This window comes from Heptranchias perlo, chromosome 35 (assembly GCF_035084215.1).
Source record: "Heptranchias perlo isolate sHepPer1 chromosome 35, sHepPer1.hap1, whole genome shotgun sequence".
Classification (NCBI taxonomy): Eukaryota; Metazoa; Chordata; class Chondrichthyes; order Hexanchiformes; family Hexanchidae; genus Heptranchias; species Heptranchias perlo.
Window position 1 is genome coordinate 16,151,149 of NC_090359.1, and position 22,244 is coordinate 16,173,392.

Genomic DNA, 22,244 nt, shown 5'->3' on the forward strand with positions numbered 1-22,244 from the left:
TAATTTTGGCCTGATGGCCATCCTAGGCTGCTACAAAACCAAATTAAGCCTTCTGGAGGGGAAGGGATTAAAACATCCATGTGCCCAAACAAATCAGATTTTATCACGGTGACAACCTATTTCTTAGATTTTTTTTTGTTTGACGCAAGGCCACGTGCATTGGTGTTAGAATGTGCTCAATTACTGAAGAAAAGGAACCAGTTCAACATCAAAATGTTTATTTCAGCTGCAAGAACACTCAACTACAATGTTTGGAAGTTAATCTTAGACTTTGAATTCCATTCCCAGTTCAGAGAGATGGCAACATAAAACTTCAATACACAAGTTGAATATCTGCAACATGGACAACAGTCCAGTCACTCCTCCCCCAGGGTGTGCTTGTCAAACAGGTACACTCCCATGCCATTCTCAGGGGCTCCCAGTCTCTTCAGGTTGGTGATGTGATCTCCAAGCTTCTTGATCATCTTCACTTGTTCATCCAAGTAGTGGGTCTCCAGGAAGTCACACAACTGGAAAGGGAAAAATAAAAATCAAGCTAGCTACTTGAATCATTAGGTTCCTTTAATCTCACTTCCCTACTGGGGAATACTCAAGGTCTCATTACAAAATATGGCCAAGAGACTACTAGATCTAACTCCTTGCCCTCCCAGCCACTGGTATTGAAAATAAATGCTGCCCTGCCCCTCACCTAAAGTCAGTATCCATTTGAAGGTTCCCTTCAAGCCCAAGATATCTCAACCCTTGAAACAGATTGATTTCAAGGACAGATTTTAATGCTCACCTTCAGTAGATTTAACTAACCTCAGATTTAGAAATGGAAAGTATTGAGCTGCATTCAGTCTGATGTGATTTTAAAGGACAGTGCTAAATTACACAATCCCAAATTAAAAATAAACCCAAAAGCTAAATGCCACTGATGCATTAAGGACTTACATGAGGGTCTGTCCTCTCAGTGGACAGTTTGTGCAGATCCAGCAGACTCTGGCTCACATCCTTCTCCATCTGCAGAGCTCTCTGCATCGCCTCCAGACCATTGCTCCACTCATCCTGCTCTGGCTTCTGAAAAGGAAGTCTCAGCCAGTTCACTTAATGGATTAAACAAACGAACAATACACCAGAAAGCATTGAAGGAAAATAGGGTGGAAAAAGTAAAAGTCCATGTTACCATGAACCAATTGTGTTAAGAATATAGAATTACTGAATTAAGCCATCACAACCACAAGAGTCAAATTAATGACAATTAGTATCGATGCATTTAAAGGGGAGCTCGACATGTCCATGAGTGCAAAAGAAATAGAAAGATATGCTGATCACATTCGATCAAGTAAAGTGGGAGGAGGCCTTTCTGCAGCATGGACATAAACATAGACCAGTTGGACCAAATGACCTGTTTCTGTGAAGCAAATTCCATATAAATTGGAACAAGCAAAGTGGTGCCATGTAAAAGACCACTTGTTTGCTGAACCCAACCTGGATATCCTCCAAGATGATTCTGGAATTTCAGCAATTTCTCAGCATCCTCATGTTTCTCCTGTGACTGCTCCTTGAAGAACTTGACAAAGTGATGCAGGGCAACATCATCCCGGTCAAAGTAATAGGACTGTGGAGAGATCAAAAGTAGTTGGATATCTCAAAGACCAATCATGGGTATTGTACATGAAGCCAACTTCAATATTTTGCTTTCTGGCTCACTCAACTGGTCTGCAGATTGTTATGAAAACTAGCACAGGCCAACTTGCTTCACTAATCTGGTAAAGATGGTGGATAATTTCATTCCCAGCAATTGGGAAGCCAGCCAATGGAAAATAATCACCAATTCAGCTTTAATTAAAATTTTACTTGAATATGCTCACAAATCAATACTTGCTTAACTTGAAATTATGACACTCAATAGTATATCTGGAAATTAGTGAAGGACCAATAATAACATTCCTTTCACCAGGATCATGCCCCCATTGAATGCAGTGTATTCCAAAAGTAAATTTGAAGAAGCTCAGAGCCCAGGAACGTGAGTCAGAGATTGAAGAAACTCAGCCTATAGTACAATTACTGTAAGGAACAGGGAGACAGTTTGTTTATAACAATTCAATTTATCTTGCACAATTACAGGTTTCAAAAATACACCCACTGTACATAGATTGAGGGATTGAATAGGGTCCAAAAAAAAGACTCACTATGGAGAGATAAACATAGGAGGAATAGAGCTCCATATTGATCTGCTTGTTGACACCATCCTCACTCCTTGTGATAGTTCTAACACACCTGGGAATCCATTCTAACTGTCTAAGAAGGTATTTTAACTAGCTGAACCAGGCTAACGTCTTCCCAAACTCTTTTTTTTCCTTTTTTTTCTTTTTCCTATTAGGCCCCCCTTTTATAAGAAGGGGGGTGTGTGGGGTGTGCTTAAATACTAAAAACCCAAACAAACCAAAACCAAGTGTTCAAAGTAAAACTTTATTATCCTCGTCCAGGATGCACTCCAGCCCCTGCGGTGCCCCCCGGTCGCGGAAAGCCTCGAGCGTACCGGCAGACACCGCGTGCTCCATCTCCAGGGCCACCCGGGCGCAGAGCATTCCCAAACTCTTCTATTTATATGTCTGGGGACAGCCTGCCTGTAATACAAGGCGTGGCATTCCCGATGATGAGTAAAAACTCACACGAGCCATTCAGAGCTCTACGCCCACTGAGGACACCAATCAAGAAAGAGGCGTAGTCGAGATTGTATTTAAGGCCAATCAGAACATTTTTTTTTTCAATTAAGTAGATTTGTTTTGAATCAGGTTGACTTTTTTTGTATGTTTCGATCCCCTTTTATGAGATTGAGGGAGGGAGGTTCAGGATGTAACTTTGTTTTTTTTTTAAAAATCCAAAAACTAAATGATAACAGAGTCAAATAATAATTTTAATTTTTTTTTTATGGGCTGTCAGCTTTTTTTGTGTGTTTTAGGCCCCCCTTTTATAAGAAGGGGGGGTGTGTTCATGTGCAGTAAATCCAAAAAAAAAAATAAGTGTCAAATTATAATTTTATTATCTCGGTCCAGGATGCACTCCAATCCCTGCGGTGCCCATCCGTCGCGGAAAGCCTCAAACGTACCGGCAGACACCGCGTGCTCCCTCTCCAGGGCCATCGCGGTGCGAAGAATGCTGCGGAAGAGAGGCAGACGGTCGGAGCGACCGTCCCCATGGGCCGGGTCGAGCCTGGACCTGTAGATGACCACTTTGGACAGGCCTAGGGCCAGACCCATGAGAATGTCCTCCGACTTGCCTGCGCCCCCCACCCCCAAACTCCCCACTCCCCTCAACGGGTGGCCAAAGATCAGGAGCGTGGGACTGAAGTCCTCGTGGGTCTGGTCCTGGGCCTGTCCAAGGTGGCCATCTACAGGTCCAGGCTAGACATGGCCTATGGGGGGGCGGTCGCTCGGACTGTCTGTCTCTCTTCCGCAGCATTCTCCGTGCCCGGGTGGCCCTGGAGAAGGAGCACGGAGTGTCTGCCGTTATGTTTGAGACCGGGGACTGGAGTGGATAGTTGATTACGACAGTGACATTTTGGTTTCATTCGGTTTCATTGCTATGATTGGGTGTGGCACAAGAAAAAATTCTTACAGCACTTGAATAGGTTTTCGGGGTTCCTGACACTGGGGCTCAAAGACCCATTAGAAAAAAAGAGAAACTCAGTGTCTCCTTCTTGTTCAATTAAAAGAGTAACATTGAGACAATGGCACCGAGGGACTGGATAGCATGCTCGTCGTGGAAGGAATATTTTTTATTGAAGAGAGTGACTCAGGCTGACTGATGCACAGGGACATGGACACACAGGCTGCAGACTGCACAGTGTTACAAGGGGACATGGGAATGGGTGGGATTCTGGGGAATGGGGGAGATGGGGAGAAAAGAACAGAACAAATGAGGAGCAGGGGGAGAAATCATTAGAAAGAGAGGTTAAAAAACAGACAGGTCACAGAATAAAAACAAACAGCAGGTTAAAATGAATTGAAGAAACTTATGAAATAGAACAAGAGAAGTGATTGAATGAAAGGAGGATCCTGAAGATATTGGGTTTTTGTGTGTTTTTCCTTTTTTTTTGGTGTTTTTAGGCCCCCCCCACTTTTTTCAGGGGGAGGGGTTAGGGTTTTTTTCCGTTCGTGTGATGAGAAAGCAGCTATTTGATTGGCTGCCAAACATTTATCATCAGTGATGTCACATCCTGTAGTTAAAGATGGGTTGGGTCTGAAAGAATAAATATAGCAGCTTAGGTTTGAGGTCCTTATGTTCATATTGTTTATAGTCAGTTGCTGGTCTATTAAAAAAAAAAGTAGTTTTGGATGGCTTCGCAAGTGTGTCACAATTACCACAAGGAGTGTGAGGATGGTGTCAACAAGCAGATAAATATGGAGCTCTATTCCTCCTATGTTTATCTTTCTATGGTGAGCTTTGGGTATTTTGTCTTATTAACTAATGTAGACTTACTGAATTCTAGTGAATTAACCTTTTAAATTCAGTAAAATAATTGAATTTGCTGTTCTAATATTTCTTTTAAGTATCTTTATAGTTGTGATGTTTCATTATCCTTTCAAATGGATTGTCTGGGTCCTTTTTTATATAGTTTCCATGTTGGAGTTTACATTGAGACTGTGAAATGCATTCCCCCCCCCCACCCCCCCCCCCCCCCCCCCCCCAAAAAAAAAGCCTATTCAGTACATTGGCCAGTGAGTGTCTTTTGAGTTACAGGTGACTTGCCCATAGTTGGGGTCTTTGAAACACCTGTGGTGCAATCTTTAGTCAAAACACAAATCCATGGGCATTCTTAGCCATAGCTACATACTTTTGATCTTGTAACCTGTCTTTTCCAGCCAAAAGCTTAATTGAACTTCTCAAAGTTTCTAAAATCAAATTGGGAATTTTCAAAATGGGTGGAGTTTCTTGCTTAATGAAGGGAGTTTTGTTCAGGTTTGGGATGGAGTGTAACCCTCGTCTGTACAATAGCAAGAAACTTGTAATTGATGGAATGTATAGAACACAGTGGAGAAATGTGTGCCTTTTTTAATCAAGTAAGGCTGACATTGGGTTGCTCTCTGTTGTTATCAGGAAAGTGCCCAATTGCTACAAAGCAATGAACATAAAGCCTAATTTGAGCAAAAGGAAATTTATATCTCACTCTTCACTGGTGCCTACTGGTCATGGCCTCAAATGAGTGTACTGGTGGACACTGCATGCTCCCTCTCCTGGACCACATGGGACTGGGCAAGACCATGAACGAAGCAGGTCAGCCCTCCTTGGGCTGTGCTGATCCTTGACATGTGAATAGGGGGTGGGGGTTTGTGGTGAGTTCAGATTATTGATTTGGACAAGTTTTTCAGATGTCAAATGTACATCTAAATTTTCCCTAATTTAGTGATCTGAACTAATTTGAGTTTTATCCTCTCACATTGTTTGTCTCTGTTACAACTTATTTTCTTGGAATGTCACAAGTTCTGATCTAGTACACAGACCCTCTAAAAGGAGGAGACTCATTGCATGAGTTAATTGACGAATTGTGCACCCTGGTCTTTCTGAATCACTTGTGGTGGAACAGGTAGCTTTTGGCACCTTGGTCACAGGTCCTCATTCAGTGTTGGATACTGTCATGTGACTTCCTGGTTAATGCTTTGTATAAATTGAGATGTGGGCAGGAGGTACCTGAATGGCCAAGTAGCTCAAGCTTGGGTTTAAGTTGAGTTGCTCAGTGTGGTCAAAGACTGAGGTGATTCCATTCTCCACTGGCCACCTGTTGTCTACTTTCACCAGGTGAACTGAGTTAGGAAATATGAGTACTCTTTAAAAATGATCAAACTCCTTGGTTCCCTGATCCATGGTGAAATCACTGTACTGATGTTTGTTCTCTATCTTAATTTGGTATGATTGTTTAATTGACTCTTGTGCCTACAGTCCTATTACTTTGACCGGGATGTTGTTGCCCTGCGTCACTTTGCTGAATTCTTCAAGGAGCAGTCACATGAGGAACGGGAGCACGCTGAGAAACTGCTGAAATTCCAGAATCAGCGTGGAGGCCGAATCATCTTGGAGGACGTCAAGGTTTGTTCATAGAATCAGGCCATTTGGCTCATAGTGTCTGTGCTGGCTCTTTGAAAGAATATCCAATTAGTCCCTCGTGCCCTGCTCTTTCCCCATAGAGCTGTAAATTATTCCTTTTCATGATTCTATACATAAAAATCTGTTCTGACAGTTGCTATTGAATCAGCTTCCCTTTCAGGCATTTCATTCCAGATTGTAACAATTCACTGTTTATATATGAAATCTCTATCTTCCCTCTGGTTCTTTTGCCCATTATCTTCAATGTGTGTCCTCTGGTTAATGACCCACCTGCCAGTTGTTGAGTTCATGACTGGACCAAATGTAATTTATTGAGGCTTATTTTCATATTGAATGATTGGTCTCCAGTGCAGCCTCTATCCAGCTTTCAGAATGTGGAAAATGTCTCCACAGCAGAGAAGATGTTTTCTCATTAATGAGCCACATGTTCTACATTATAACTGAACAGAGTACTTGTTGCTAACATCAGGGCAAAAATCAATTTTCTTCCACTCTCCAGTCATCCTCTTGTTTCAGGCTAGTTTGAGATTAATACTGCATGGGATGCAGATGGGAGCTTGAGCATTTTGTGACTTGAAAGACTTTCCTTTTCAGAAGCCAGAGCAGGATGAGTGGGGCAACGGTCTGGAGGCGATGCAGAGAGCTCTGCAGATGGAGAAGGATGTGAACCAGAGTCTGCTGGATCTGCACAAACTGTCCACTGAGAGGACAGACCCTCATGTAAGTCCTTAATGCATCAGTGGCATTTAGCTTTTGGGTTTATTTTAAATTTGGGATTGTGTAATTTAGCACTGTCCTTTAAAATCACATCAGACTGAATGCAGCTCAATACTTTCCATTTCTCAATCTGAGGTTTTTTAAATCTACTGAAGGTGAGCATTAAAATCTGTCCTTGAAATCAATCTGTTTCAAGGGTTGAGATATCTTGGGCTTGAAGGGAACCTTCAAATGGATACTGACTTTAGGTGAGGGACTGGGGCAGGGCAGCATTTATTTTCAATACCAGTGGCTGGGAGGGCAAGGAGTTAGATCTAGTAGTCTCTTGGCCATATTTTGTAATGAGACTTTGAGTATTCCCCAGTAGGGAAGTGAGATTAAAGGGACCTAATGATTCAAGTCGCTGGCTTGATTTTTATTTTTCCCTTTCCAGTTGTGTGACTTCCTGGAGACCCACTACTTGGATGAACAAGTGAAGATGATCAAGAAGCTTGGAGATCACATCACCAACCTGAAGAGACTGGGAGCCCCTGAGAATGGCATGGGAGTGTACCTGTTTGACAAGCACACCCTGGGGGAGGAGTGACTGGACTGTTGTCCATGTTGCAGATATTCAACTTGTGTATTGAAGTTTTATGTTGCCATCTCTCTGAACTGGGAATGGAATTCAAAGTCTAAGATTAACTTCCAAACATTGTAGTTGAGTGTTCTTGCAGCTGAAATAAAACATTTTGATGTTGAACTGGTTCCTTTTCTTCAGTAATTGAGCACATTCTAACACCAATGCACGTGGCCTTGCGTCAAACAAAAAAAATTCTAAGAAATAAGTTGTCACCGTGATAAAATCTGATTTGTTTGGGCACATGGATGTTTTAACCCCTTCCCCTCCAGAAGGCTTAATTTGGTTTTGTAGCAGCCTAGGATGGCCATCAGGCCAAATTTAGATTTGTACCTAACAGATTTCAATATTTGGTGTTGTGTAGTAGAGATTAAAGTGTAATCTGATTACAGTAAGACCTCTTCCTCCACATAGGCTTGAATCCCTTTTGGAGAGTGTGCATTTTTTAAATTACTATTCGTTCATGGGATGTGGGCATCAATGGTGATTACAGTAGTTAACCTTCTGAATAAACAACCCCACACATTGCTGCTGACTTGTCCATTGTAGGACATGAGGGAAGTGTTCCCTGAAGCAGGTATTCAAATTTAAGTAGTTACAAAAATCCTGGAGCAAAGTAAGACCAAATCTCCAATTGTTCCTGCTAGGGTTACCTGGCTCTTTCCTCCTTCTCTTCAGCCCATCTTTTTCTTCCTGTGCAGAACTTTGGTCCAGCTCCTGCTATTTGTTTCAATCTCAATTTTTATTTTCCAGTCTCTATTCACCTCATGCACCTTTTATATCCTGGACCCCTTAGCCTCTAAAATACTTCCATTTGCTGTTGCAAATCTAAGAGCCCCTCTAAGTTTCCCTTGCTGGATTCTGTTTCATTAAACAGTTCTTGCCCCATTCCCCTCTCCTTGCGAATACAATCTTTGTGTAATCTTATTTGGCCTGGAACCAAATAACACTAGATCCCAATTGCCAAAACTGCCACTTACAAGTCTACTGAAGAGTTGGAGAATAGAGCCATCTAATTAAAGGCTAAACCACCAACTACTTGGTCTGTTTAAAGCTTTAACTGAGTTTGCACCAGTGATGTTCAGGTTATTCTCACACAGGGATCATATGATCAGATCAGTCCATCGACCCCACTTTTCGTTGCTTCATCTTTCCTTCACTAGGTTCCACCTTTGATTTTTTTTTAGCCTGCTGTTTGTTGTTGATCCGACAGTATTCTGATGTGATCTGGAACACAAAATATCCACGGGGCCCCATCCTTCCCTGACCGGATTTAGGGAAATATCAGTAACTCCACTTTCTAATGAGAAAATTCACCACTCGACTCTTTCCACTTGGTGTTTGACTGTCCAAAAAGTACAAGAGATTAATCATTGAAACAAGGGATTACCAAACCCAGGAAATACCAGATAGTCTGTTCACCACTGTCGCTCACTGTATATACAACCAACACTACACACAGTGTTTGCCTCTCACCGCAATCCCTCCCAACACCAAACCCCCCCCCCCTCCCAAATCCCTTCAGTCAATGGTCCACAGTCTCTTCCCCGTGGAGTGCTCTGCATTTTATTGTTTGTAAAATTTCATGATGACAAAACAAGAACTCAACATGCCGTGGCCCCCTTCACTTTCCAGCCGATGTGTGTACAGATGCTCACTGACCCTAGAATTGATGGAGTATTGAAGGACTTGTGTTTAACACGTTCATCACATCCACTTTCCATTCGCCTGACTCGCTGTTGGTTGCTGTTCACAGGCTCTGATCTGTTTGGATGTTGCCTCAAACCGCAGCTACTTGCCAAATAACCAACTCACGGATCCATCCAGAATTATTCAAAGACACTGACCCGCAAACAACAATTAAACCTGTGGTTCTGGATCTTTGAACCGTCACGATCAGTGACCATAACCGATGGGATGGGGGCAGATCCACCAATTGACAATTTGGTCCATTATGGTCAAGTGCCCGGGTGGCCCCGGAGAGGGAGCATGTGGTGTCCACCGTTACGCTTGATGCCTTCCGCGACCGCTGGGCACCGCAGGGTATAGACTGTCTTTCAGACATCAATAATAGAATCCTGATTTAATTGGGAAAGTATCCTGTTTTTGGTGGCACTTGATGCTTATTTTGGTATCTTTTCAGTTTGATTGGACCATCCAATATTAGTGGTGCCCTGAGAGGGCCACTTGTGATGGTTTATGTTTGGTGACCCTGGGGCAACCCAGAGTCTCCCTTATTGGTCCATCAAAGAAAGGTCGATTATGGTCAAGAATATGGTCACTATCAGATTTTTTTTTCTTTGGAGTGTGGGATGGAAGATCAGCCATGGTTTTTTTGCTTTTCCTTTTTTTGTGTTTTAGGCCCCCCTTTTATCAGAAGGGGAGGGGGGGTTGGTTGTGTTTATGTGCAGTAAATCAATAAACCCAAAATAAGTGTCAAATTATAATTTTATTACATCGATCCAGGATGCACTCCAGTCCCTGCGGTGCCCACCGGTCACGGAAACAGATTTTACAGTTTGAGGAAAGTCAAAGCAATTGGATCTTTATTGAATTGTCAGCCAATGATGCTCCTCCTTCAAAGTTCTGACTGGCTCTGGGTGTCATCTCCCCTCCTCCCTTTTCTTGATTGGTGTTCTGAGAGAGGATGTAATTTCTGATTGGGTATTGCCAACTGTCACTCATCATCTAGGCTGCCACGCCCAGCATTAACTAGCAGTATAAATATGGAGCTTTGGGTGGCTGTTTTTCAGTTTCTTGCTTCAATAGATTTGTTTAGTTTTGTTAAAGTTAATTTAAAGATGGCTTCCCAAGTGTGTCAGAACTATCACAAGGAGTGTGAGGATGGTGTCAACAAGCAGATCAATATGGAGCTCTATTCCTCCTATGTTTATCTTTCTATGGTGAGTTTTGTTTCTTTGACCCCTTCACATTGGAGATTCTAATGTGACATTACAAAATTCTGTTTTCTCCAACTCATCTATTGCCTTTTCTCTAATCTGCACCCCCTCCCCCCCCAATTGATGGATGGTGAGTGTCTTTTTAAAGCTGTAATATAATGTGATTTATTGTACAGTCATTATCAAAATGTCTCCCTCTTCCTTGCAGTAGTTGCACCACATTCTATATCTTAAATCTCAATTGTTCACTTTCCTGGTGTCTGAGCTTTCTATTGAAGTTGTGTTTTGCAATACACTCTGCATTCAATGCCTGGGATTCATATTTCTTACCCTCCATTCTACATCTCTCCACAGTCTTTCCCCACATTCTCCTTGCAATGGGGGGGGGGGGGTGGAGGTCATAATCTTAAATTAGAGCTAGTCCATTTAGGAGGTAAGTGAGGAAGCACTTTTCCCCTCAAAGGTACTGGAAATCTAGAACTCTCTCCCTTGAAAGTCTGTGGATGTTGGGGATTAATTGGTGCTTTCAAGACTGAAATCTTTTGTTGGGTCAGGGTATTGAAGGATGAGTTGATGTACAGATCCATGTTCTAATTAAATCATTGAGTTGGCTCAAATGGCTGTATGTCCCACTTCTGTTTCTATGCTCTGAACCTTCACTTTTTAAGTACCAGCTTGTCCCTGTCTGTCTTCTCTCTCTGCCTTTGCTCTATTGGTGGTAGGGCCTTCAGCCATTTTGGTCCTACTCAGTGTAACTGTTAATCCCTTTGCCTTCCTACCTCTGTCTGTCTCTCAAAGCATTCAAATGCTAACAGTTTCTAGTCATGCAACTCTTACTGCTTGGTATCTGTTTCTCCTCTGAAATGCCTTGATGTTTAGTGTTGAAGGTGCTAAGTTAATGCTGTTTGTGGTAGTTGTAGAAAGGGGTTTGTTTCAAATTTCAGTCATGAAAAGGATGTAAGCTTTTATGTTCCTTCACTAATTTCTAGACATATAATTCAGTCTTGGGTGTGAAGATTAAAGTGAAATATTGTGTTGAGCATGTTCAAAGCTGAATTGGTAATTTTCCATTGGCCAGCTTCCCTATTGCTAGGAGTGAGATTATCTCACTACCAGGTTAGTGAAGCAAGTCAGCCTGTGCTAGTTTTCAGAACCATCTGCCTACAAGCTCAGTGAGACTTGAACCCTTGACAGAAAGCAAAATATTGAGGTTGGCTTTAAGTACAATACCCATGATGATAATTCTGATACCCAACTACTTTTGATCTCACCAGTCCTATTACTTTGACCGGGATGATGTTGCCCTGCGTCACTTTGCTGAGTTCTTCAAGGAGCAGTCACATGAGGAATGGGAGCACGCTGAGAAACTGCTGAAATTCCAGAATCAGCGTGGGGGCCGAGTCATCTTGGAGGATATCAAGGTTAGATTTAATGGAGTGGCCTTCTGAATGGCTCCCCTTAAATGGACAATTTTAAATATTTCTAAAGCAATTTGTTCTAATGCACATAATTACATAGAATGTCCAGCACAGAAACAGGACATTTAGCCCAACTGGTCAATGCTGGTGTTTATGCTCCACATGAGCTGCCTCCCACCTTCATCTTGCCCTATCATCACATCCATCTATTACTGTCTCCCTCAGTACTTCTCCTTAAAGACATTTATACTATTTGACTCTTGGTTGTGGTGGTGTAATTCTATATTCTTGGGACAATTGGTTCATGGCAACATGGACATCTGATTGCTTTTCACCCCTATTTTCCTTCAGTACTTTCTTGTGTATTTTGTTTAATCCATTAAGTGAACTGGCTGAGACCTGATTCCCTTTTCAGAAGCCAGAGCAGGATGAGTGGAGCAATGGTCTGGAGGCGATGCAGAGAGCTCTGCAGATGGAGAAGAATGTGAACCAGAGTCTGCTGGATCTGCACAAACTCTCCACTGAGAGGACAGACCCTCATGTAAGTTTTTAATGTGGGCCTTTGGGTAAGTTCGAGGTGGTGGAAATTTACTGTCCTTGAGCCTATTCAAAAGATCTTCATACCCAATAGCTTTGTTGGTGTCATGCTCAAATTTTATTGGGGAGGGGAGACAGGAAAGGGAGATTGCCCTACTGTCTGCATTAGAAGTAAATGTATCTGATCCCAGGATCTAAGCACTTAATAGAGCAAAGTTACTGTATAAAATGCATCAATCTAAAGTGCACCACTTGACTATCCTCCAGACCAAGAAGATTAAAATCCAAACCCTTGGAGAAGCTCAGATCTTCCTCCATCTCTTGCTGGACATAACTATTTTCCATCTTTTCTTCCAGTTGTGTGACTTCCTGGAGACCCACTACTTGGATGAACAAGTGAAGATGATCAAGAAGCTTGGAGATCACATCACCAACCTGAAGAGACTGGGAGCCCCTGAGAATGGCATGGGAGTGTACCTGTTTGACAAGCTCACCCTGGGGGAGAGTGATTGAACTGACTGCAGGGATAAAGCTTATTGTTCAGTACTCCTGTTTATAGTCTGAAGAACCCCTATCCTGTAGCAATGGTGACTTTGTACTAAGAGCTGTGAGACCTGGGCTCTTGATGTGAAATGTAATAGTAACTGGAAATAAACTGTTACAGAAGACTGGGTTTTGGCTCCTTGTAAATTGAGTGATTGCTTATTTTTCAGATTAACATAATTCAGCTGTTGTAACAAATTAAATTGGGCTATGTATTGGCTTTCGGGTGAGATTCTGCCCTATGACATTTTTTCTTCTGGGGTCATATCAATGTAGTGACTTGGGTGTTGAGGGCCAATGGGTCTGCCTTGAGTGTAAATTGTATTTATGCAGTAAAATGATTACTGCTGATTTCAATGCAAAGAACAATACAGTAATGAGTTACTGTTCCTATTCGTACTGCATATTATCAACTGTTTAACTCATTAATGATGCAAAATCAGCTGATTTAACATTTTGTTCCAATAAAACACAAGGAAAGTGAACTAGTAATTTCAGTCCAATCGGCAATTTTTTTAAGAATAGTATCTGCCTGGGGAAGAACAATCCAGATGCTTTTTTTTTCAAAGATGCTACAGACCTCAGTAGGTAGTTGGGGTAGCTTATGAAATCACTCACTATTACTCCTAATAAACTGTGTTTGTTTGGAGTCAAATAGGTCTCATAGGGGGGAGTGCAGGTTCCCTGTTTGTCTATTTCCCTTCATTTTCATCTTCTGCCCCCCCCCCCCCAACCCCCTGTTAATCTCCCCCATGAATAATAAATTGGGTATGGTACAGGAAAAAATACCTCGAACTAAACTCCAGCAAACAAAATCTTCCTTCTGGGAGATGTAGTAAATGCACTAAACAACTAACTTGAACCATTAAGTTGAATAGATAAGGCTCCGAAACTCTTCCATACCACTACTGTTCCATCAATTCATAAACCCAATATAAGCAGCTCATCCATAAATCTATCAATTTGTATTTATCCCATTGTGCAGTTAATACTAGATTACAATTCTAAATTCTACTGGATCACCATTTCATTTAAACCAGGTTAAATAGATATTTTGCCTGAAACTCCACATCCCAATGCCATCAATTCATAAACACAATACAATCAGCTCCTCCATAAATGTGTCGATTTGCCTATAGTCCTATTGGGCGTTCCATACCAAATTGTAATCAACCTTTCCAAATCCTATGGGTTCTCCATTCATCTCCTTCACCCCTATGAATGGATTCAAATGTTGATGCTGTAGCTGTAATTATCCAGTGTTTCCAAGTGAAGTTTAGGAACTTGTGACTTGCACTGGGTGTGATCGAATTGCCGTCTTCAGTCAGTCCATGTTAATATCTTTATATTGATGGAGTAAATAAGGGGAAACTGATTCCAGTAGCAGACCGGTTAGTAACCAGCAAACACAGATTTAAGGTGATTGGTAAAAGAACCAGAAGTGACACGAAACTTTTTTCAGTGTTCTGATCTGGAATGCATTGCCTCATCGGGTGGTGGAAGCAGATTTAATAACTTTCAAAAGGAAATTGGATAAATACTTGAAGGGGGAAAGAGCAGGGGAGTGGGACTAATTGGATAGCTCTTTCAAAGAGGCAGCATAGGCACAATGGGCTGAATGGCTTCTTTCTGTGCTGTAATAGTTGGATATTATGATCTCTAAAGGCACTTTTGGGATATCAATGTCACCACATTTCATACGTTGTTGAGCCATAATTTTACGAGTCAGTGTGGATTATCTGGTAGCTTTGACTGCTGCATAGTTCGCACCTTTGAGGTGTAGTCACTGTTGTAAGGTAAGAAATGCGGCAGTCAATTTGCCTCCAGCAAGGACCCAAAAACAGCAATGAAATATTGACCTGATAATCTGTTTTAGTGATGTTAGTTGAGGGATAAATATTGGTCCAGATATTGGGGAGAACTCCGCTGCTCTTCCTCGAAATAGTGCTGTGGGATATTTTACGTCCACCTGAGAGAGCAGATGAGGCCTCGATTTAATATCACATCCAAAAGACGGCACCTCCGACAGTACAGCACTCCCTTAGTCAGCCTAGATTATGTGCTCAAGTCTCGAGATGATGACTTGAACCCACAACCTTCTGACTCTGAGGTGAGAGTGCTGCCACTGAGCCACAGCTGACACAAATGGAGATGTTTGTGTGGGTGACATTGCATTCAGTAATCTTCACTCCCTCTCATTCTCGCTGAATATCCTGAATTTTACCAAACAACATTTCATGAGAATCAAAACTAAAAATGATGCATCCCACAATGCTTTGCCCAGTTGATGCCCCCATGCTGCCAATCCTCAGACACACCCATTCTCTATATTAGAACTGGGGACGATTCACACCATCCATGGGATGGAATTTCCATTTCTCTGACCAATGGATGGTTTGCAAATTCACTCAAGACAACTTGATTGCTTTGAATATTGTCTCAACATCACAATCACTAACAAGTAATAAACTTGACCAGATTATGAAAAGCCACTTCAGTGAAAATATCAAATTATTATCAAATAATTCAAAGTTATGATTTCAAGAGATTGAAACAAAGAGAAACTTTCAGATTTTTTTTTTTCTTTTTTTTTCACTTTCAGATTTTTTTTTTTCCTTTTTTCTTTTTTTAAATTTTGTTAGGCCCCTCTTTTATAAGAAGGGGCTGTGGGGTGTGCTTAAATACTAAAACCAAACAAACCAAAACCAAGTGTTCAAATTAAAATTTTATTCTCCTCGTCCAGGATGCACTCCAGCCCCTGCGGTGCCCACCGGTCGTGGAAAGCCTCGAGCGTACCGGCAGACACCGTGTGCTCCATCTCCAGGGCCACCCGGGCGCGGAGCATTCCGCGGAAGAGAGGCAGACAGGCCGAGCGACCGCCCCCACGGACCGCGAGCATCCTGGACCTGTGGATGGCCACCTTGGACAGGCCCAGGAGCAGGCCCACGAGAACGTCCACCGACCTGCCCGCTCCCCTCCTCACCGGGCGGCCAAAGATCAGGAGCGTGGGACTGAAATGCAGCCAGAACTTGAGGAGCAGCCCCTTCAAATAATCAAACAGGGGCTGCAGTCTCGCACACCCAGTGCACAGATGGAACACGGACTCCTCCAGGCCGCAGAAATCACAAGCGGCCTGGGTGTCCGTGAAATGGCGTAACCGCCGGTTGCACGCGACTGCTCCGTGCGCCACCCTCCACCCCAGATCCCCGATGGAACACGGGAGGATCCCTGAGTAGAGAGTCCCCCACTGGGAACCCCCGTCTCCGCCGGACGGCAGGATGGTACGCCAGGGCGTGTCCAGCCGAGAGACGAGGGCGAGGAAGTGGATGGTGTGCAGGAGCAGCCCGTACAGGAAATCCCTCCGCGCGGTGTGAAACGGCACGGAGGGAATTTCCGAGAGACGGCTCAAGTTGTGAGGCGCGGCCCCCCGAGGGAGGTTCCGGGGTTTGGCGCCGAGGAGGAACTCCGTCCGAACGGGGGTCAGGTCGGACGGGATGGCTCCGCACGCCTGAGCCGCCTCCACATCCCGAGTGGAGTCAGGGCCGAGCGCCGATTTCAACGCCCGGATGGCGATGGCCGCGTCCCCGGCACGCCACGAGGACATCCGTGCGGCGAGCGCCCACGGCTCCAACCAACCCGACCCACCGCCATCCAGGACGTCCCTGACTCTGGTCACCCGACCGGCCACGGCCCTCCGCACCAACAGCCGCGAGTGGCCGAAGCCGATATCGCGGAGGAACGGATTCCCGAGCAGCGGCTCCTGCAGGACGGCCGCTACCCCTGACGGGCGAGAGCTCCGACCGGAGGCGACCATGTTCCAGACCCTGAGCAGATCCTGGTAAAAGACAGGCAGCTCCTGCAAAGACGTGCGGCCGCCCACCAGCGAGACGAACAGGAGCTGCGTGTCGTAGTTCAGGCCGTGCAGCTGGCGGAAAAAATACGTCGCCAGCGCACGCCATCTAAGAGGACGCTCAACGTACAGGTATTGCCGCAGCGTCCGAAGGCGGAAAGTTGCCACCTGGGTGCGGACGCACACCAGCCCCTGACCGCCCTCCCTAAGCGGGAGACTCAGGACCGCGGCAGCGACCCAGTGTATCCCTCTGGCCCAGAAGAAGTCGACAAACTTCTTCTGAATCTTGGCGACAAACTCAGGGGGGGGGGTCAAAGTGACCAACCGGTACCACAACATGGCGGCCACCAGCTGGTTTATGACCAGCACACGACCCCTGTAGGATAACACTCGGAGCAGTCCTGTCCAGCGCGCCAGGCGAGCGGCGACCTTGGCCTCCAGCTCTTCCCAGTTCGCCGGCCAGGCTTCCTCGGCAGGGCCGAGGTAGACTCCCAGGTACCGGAGGTGCGTGGTACTCCAGGCGAAAGGCCTGAGCTCCTCCGGCAGGGAGTCCACCCGCCACTGACCCACCAGGAGTCCGGAACATTTCTCCCAGTTGATCCTTGCGGAAGACGCCGCAGAGTAGACCTCTTGGCACTCGCGCATCCTCCGCAAGTCAAGGGGATCCGTGACCACGAGGAGCACGTCGTCGGCGTAAGCCGAAAGGACGACCTCCACGTCCGGCTCGCGCAGAGCCAGTCCCGACAACCTCTTGCGCAAGAGGCGCAGGAAAGGCTCCACGCAGACGGCGTATAATTGGCCGGACATGGGGCACCCCTGACGCACTCCTCTCCCGAAGCGAAGGGGCGCCGTCAAGGATCCGTTAACCTTAATCAGACACTCCGCGGCGGCGTACAGAAGTCGGATCCGGGCGACGAAATGCGACCCGAACCCGAAAGCGCGCAGAGTCCCGAATAGATACTCGTGATCCACCCTGTCGAACGCCTTCTCCTGATCTAAGGAAAGGAAGGCGACCGACAGACCAGCCCTCTGGGAATGGTGGATCAGGTCCCGGACCAGATGGATGTTATCGTGGATCTTCCGGCCCGGGACCGTGTAGGACTGGTCGGGGTGGATCATGTGGGCCAGCACGGTGCCCAGGCGAGCAGACATCGCCTTGGCAAAGACCTTATAATCCGTGCTGAGGAGGGAGACCGGGCGCCAGTTTTTAAGGTTGCGGAGATCCCCCTTCTTAGGCAGCAGGACCACGACCGCCCTGCGCCACGAAAGGGGCATCTCCCCGGTCGCCAGACATTCCCCCAGGACCCGCGCGTAGTCGCCCCCGAGGACGTCCCAGAAGGCCCTGAGGAACTCCACGGTCAGCCCGTCCAGCCCCGGGGACTTGCCCCTGGAGAGCTGGTGGAGGGCGCCGGTCAGCTCCGCCAAACTGAGCGGAGCGTCCAGACGCTCGGCGTCCTCCGGGCCGACCTTCGGCAAGTCCTCCCACAAAACTCTGCGCGCCTCCTCGCTGGACGGATCCGGAGAGAACAGAGCCTCGTAGTAAGATCGAGCCCGGGCCCTGACTTCCTCCGGGTCCGAGACGAGGGACCCGTGGTCGGCCAGCAGCGTAAGGAGCTGCTTACGAGCCCCCCGCCGCTTTTCCAGCGAGTAGAAGAAGGGAGAGCCGCGGTCCAGGTCCCGCAGGAGCTGGAGCCGCGACCTCACGTACGCTCCTCGGGACCCGACCAGTTGCAGGTCCCTCAGAGCGTCCTTCCTCTCCTCGGACACCTGCCGCAGGGCCGGATCCTCGGCGGCCTGACCGAGACGGGACTCCAGGCCAAGCACCTCCTGCTCCAACCGCCTGACCTCGGACTCCCGCCTCTTAGTCGACCCCCTCGCGTACTCTTGACAGAAGAGGCGGACGTGAGCCTTGCCCACGTCCCACCATAGCCTCAAGGAGGAGAAGCCTCCCCGCTTCCCTCTCCAGTCGCTCCAGAACAGACGGAACGAGTCCCGGAACCGCGCGTCCTCCAGCAGCCGGTTGTTAAAGTGCCAGTACGCGGACCCCGACCGGGCGCGGAGCAGAGCGAGCTCCATCCACACCAGGTGGTGGTCCGAGCACGACACCGGCCGGATGGAGGCCGACGGGACGCAGGAGGCGTACGCCCGCGAAACGTACAGGCGGTCGATTCTGGAGCTCCCCCCTCCGGCCCTCACAAATGTGAACTGGCCGGAGTCGGGATGGAGATTCCGCCAGACGTCCACCAAGTCGAAGGACCCGACCAGGTCCCTCAACTTCTCCGTCGCCGTTCGGGCACGCGCGGGACCGGAGCGGTCCCTCGCCTCGAGGGTACGGTTAAAATCCCCCCCGAGGATAATGCACTCGCCGGCGTCGACGGAGTTTAGGTAAGTAGACACTTCCTCAAAGAAGCTCACTTGCTCGCCCTCGGACCAGGGGGCGTACACGTTCACCAGGTGAAGCGGCACGTCCCCGTGGCGAAGGGCTACGTGGAGCAAGCGGCCCGGCACCGGCTCCTTGACCCCCAAGATCTCCGGCTGAAAAGTCGGGGCCAACAAGATGGCCACCCCGCTCGAAACGCTGGCGAGGTGACTCAAGTAGACCCCCCCTCCCCATTCCAGGATCCACGTGGCCTCGTCTCCCGGAACGGTGTGGGGTTCCTGCAGAAAGCACACCGCATACTTCCCGTCCCGCAGGACCGAGAACTTGTCAAATCTACGGCGGGCGTCTCTGCCGCCGTTGATGTTGAGGCTGGCTATGGTTATCTCCATGGCAAGAGCACAGCGCAACCTACTTAAACCTAACGCGCGGAGGGAGCGGGGCCGCTAGTCGACCGCCACTCCCTCAAGAGCCCGGTGAGGAGGGATCTGAGCCGACGCAGCCCGACCCCGCCGTCGTCCCCTTCCGCGGCCACGGACGCGACGGCGGCCAGGACCGAGCGGATTAACTGCGCCGGCTCCGACCAACGGTCGAGGGCCAGCCGGACGCCATCGCGACGATGGCTCCAAACGGACACAAAATCCCGGAGCTCCTCAACGGGGATGAGGAGAGACTCGGTGTCGGGCACGAGGGCGTCCACCACCTCACTGGTGGCGAACTCCAAATCCTCCCCAGTGCCCACCACCGAGTCCCCGTCCTCCTCCGGGTCATCGTCGCCCGCGGCCGACCCACTCCCCGCACAAGGTGCGGAGAACGAGACGGCCGCGCCGGCCGGCCCCGCCTCTGTCACGATCCCACCCCCCGGATCGTCGGCAGAGGAGTCCCCCCCGGGCTCTACCGGGGGCTCCGGGTCAGAGGGCGGCGCCGGGCGGGGACCCTCCCCATCCTCCGGGCGGTGAAAAACAGGCACCCGGATATAAGGGGAACCCGGGGAAACCGGGGAGAACGTGTACTCCAGTTCTCCCACCTCCCCCGGCTCCGAGCCCAGATACTGGGAGGAGGGGGTCCCCCCACCCACGTCGCCACCGACCGACCCGGCCGGTGAGATGTTTTTATTAAACCCCGCCACCAGGTCGAGCAGGTCCTGGGAGAGGTCGAGCCGGGGGCAGACGAATCCGGCCTCTTCGGCCTCGCCCACCCCGGCACCCAGGACGCCCGACCCGGTGAACAGGGTAGTGTCGGGTAAATGCGGATCCGCGACCCCCCCTATCGGCGGGGTCTCTCCATCCCCCCCGGGAGGCACGGGCACGATCTCCTCCCCCCGAGAGGTAGATGACCCCCGCCGTTGTTCGGATGTCACGGGCGGGGCCACAGGATCCGCGACCGGCACCGACTCCCCTTCCACGGGGGGCCGTCCCTTAGCAGGGAGCCCGTTCGCTTCCGGGGAGTGGTGCCTCTTTTTCTTCCAGGAGGGTCGCGGAGGGAGGGGGGACTCCATGTCTGCTGGGACCCCCGCCTCCGCTCCCTCCTGATCACCCGCCAGCCCGGGCTCTGTCGCGACCGCGAGATGTTGACTGGCCGCGGTCACGGCCTCGGGCTGACTGAGATCTTCTCTGTCCCGGGGACCAGCCTCTAGATTCTTCCTCTTTCTCCGCGCCTTTCTCTGGCGAGGGTTCCCCTCCTCCCCCCTGGCGGAGGCCTCGACGCCAACCTCCACCCGCGCAGTTGACTCTCCCGACGCGGGGGCGGGGTTGGGGGGAGGAGCGGTGGCGGCGCCAGCCCCGGCCGCCGTAGCTGTTTTGGCGGCCTGAGAGGCAGGGCAGTTCCTCTTCAGGTGCCCCACCTCCTTACAGGCATGGCACCGCCCACCCTCTGCCGTCCAAAAGACGCGGTAAGGGGTCCCCTCGTGGAGGGCGTTAAAGCCCCCCTCCGTAACCTCCTCCCGTGCCAGCTTGACGAATGCCTGGCGACGGAAGGAGTAAACATGCCGGAGGCTGTTCTCCCTGAGTCCGAGCGGCAGCGGCGTTACCCCCGACCTCACCTCCCCCAGTTGACGTAGGTGGGGGAGGAGGAGCTCGTCCGACAGGAAAGGCGGGACGTTGGATAAAATGACTCGCTGCGCGGTGGCCTCCAGCGGGTCCACCGGCAGGAAGGTCCCGCCAACCGTGAGCCCCTTACTAAGGGCCAGGGACACCGCCCGCTCGGACCTCAGGAAGAACACCGCCCTCCCGTACATTTTTGAGGCCGCGACGATGGCCGAGGGGCCGACAACCTCGGCCATGGCCTTTACGCAGGCCTCAATGGTCATGTTGGGGTGGGCGTAGCTCTTCACCCCATGCTTCCTCGTAATGAGGCGGAAAGGCGCCGGCCCAGCAGGAGCGGCACGAACTGTAGGAGCGGCCCCCGAGGTAACCGCCGCATACGTCCTGCTGGGTCCCGGCACCGGCGAAGATGGTGAAGCCATGACCTAAAGAGCCACACCCACCCCAAGTCTCAGGCCTTTGGATGGAAATTGGCCTTTTTTTAAAAGAATTCTTGAGGATACCTCTCTCCCCGAATCCCAGTGCTTGGTTGGGAGAGGGCCCCTTTGTTGTTTTTATATATTCCCAGAATACCCCGGAGAGCAAGGGAATATCCCAGAGAGCAGGAGAAGGTGGGAGGGATGGATGGCAGAATGGGAAGGAGGGAGTCTGCAGGGGTAGGCTGCTGCAGAAGTGGGTGGAAGAGGGGCGGGGTTGCACCTTAAAAGGTGGATCCTCTTCTGCCTGTCTTCCGGTGGGCAGGGGGAGGAGATGTCTTCCCCTAGACAGCTGGAGCTGCCTAGGCTCAGTCCTCCAAAGATTTGAAAAAGAAAGTAACTTCACCCAGGCAGCTCCAGCTGTCCCGGGCCAGACACTTGGGGGGGACCCCTGTCCTCTGAAGTCTTCTTCCTCCCCCTACCTTCAGCCGACACACCTCACTGCACCGACCACCTCTTCCTCCCACTGGTTGGTGCTCTTTTTCTCCTTCTCCCTCCCTCCTTGTTGATGGTGGTTTCTCCTTCTTTCTCCTTCTCCTTCTCCCCAAGGGACCCAGGCAAGGGCCTGCTCTCTCTGCTCTCTCTGCTCTCCACTCCACTCAGTGGCAGTCCAGCCACAAACACCTCCAAGGCCTTGCTGGTCTGTATTGCAAAGCTCTGATTGGCTCTGGATAT

General features: G+C 48.7%; 2 protein-coding genes across 3 annotated transcripts; one reads left to right on the top strand and one right to left on the bottom strand.

The window, feature by feature from the left end:
• Positions 1 to 230: 230 nt before the first annotated feature.
• On the bottom strand, positions 231 to 1,254 carry LOC137302130 (ferritin heavy chain-like). Its single transcript, XM_067971802.1, has 2 exons — positions 934 to 1,254; positions 231 to 509 (listed from the first exon to the last, which is right to left on the bottom strand). The coding sequence occupies exons 1-2, from the start codon at positions 1,018 to 1,020 to the stop codon at positions 357 to 359; spliced, it is 240 nt and encodes a 79-aa protein (XP_067827903.1). The 5' UTR covers positions 1,021 to 1,254; the 3' UTR covers positions 231 to 356.
• A 2,953-nt stretch (positions 1,255 to 4,207) lies between these two features.
• Positions 4,208 to 12,976, top strand: LOC137302132 (ferritin heavy chain, oocyte isoform-like). 2 transcript variants are annotated; one of them, XM_067971803.1, is made up of 4 exons: positions 4,208 to 4,424; positions 5,926 to 6,072; positions 12,160 to 12,285; positions 12,639 to 12,976. In XM_067971803.1, the coding sequence occupies exons 1-4, from the start codon at positions 4,323 to 4,325 to the stop codon at positions 12,792 to 12,794; spliced, it is 531 nt and encodes a 176-aa protein (XP_067827904.1). In that variant the 5' UTR covers positions 4,208 to 4,322; the 3' UTR covers positions 12,795 to 12,976. The 2 variants fall into 2 exon arrangements, with proteins under 2 accessions (XP_067827904.1, XP_067827905.1); XM_067971804.1 differs by lacking the exons at positions 12,160 to 12,285; positions 12,639 to 12,976 and adding exons at positions 6,685 to 6,810; positions 7,241 to 7,845.
• The last annotated feature ends 9,268 nt before the right edge of the window (positions 12,977 to 22,244 follow it).

What these genes read in the sequence shown, in the direction of transcription:
- LOC137302130 (XM_067971802.1), bottom strand. Translation starts at nt 1,020, where the DNA reads ATGCAGAGAGCTCTGCAGATGGAGAAGGATGTGAGCCAGAGTCTGCTG. An exon ending in CTGAGAGGACAGACCCTCAT is followed by an intron (nt 510 to 933) that starts GTAAGTCCTTAA and finishes TTCCCTTTCCAG; the next exon opens with TTGTGTGACTTCCTGGAGAC.
- LOC137302132 (XM_067971803.1), top strand. Translation starts at nt 4,323, where the DNA reads ATGGCTTCGCAAGTGTGTCACAATTACCACAAGGAGTGTGAGGATGGT. An exon ending in CCTATGTTTATCTTTCTATG is followed by an intron (nt 4,425 to 5,925) that starts GTGAGCTTTGGG and finishes TTGTGCCTACAG; the next exon opens with TCCTATTACTTTGACCGGGA. An exon ending in TCATCTTGGAGGACGTCAAG is followed by an intron (nt 6,073 to 12,159) that starts GTTTGTTCATAG and finishes TTCCCTTTTCAG; the next exon opens with AAGCCAGAGCAGGATGAGTG.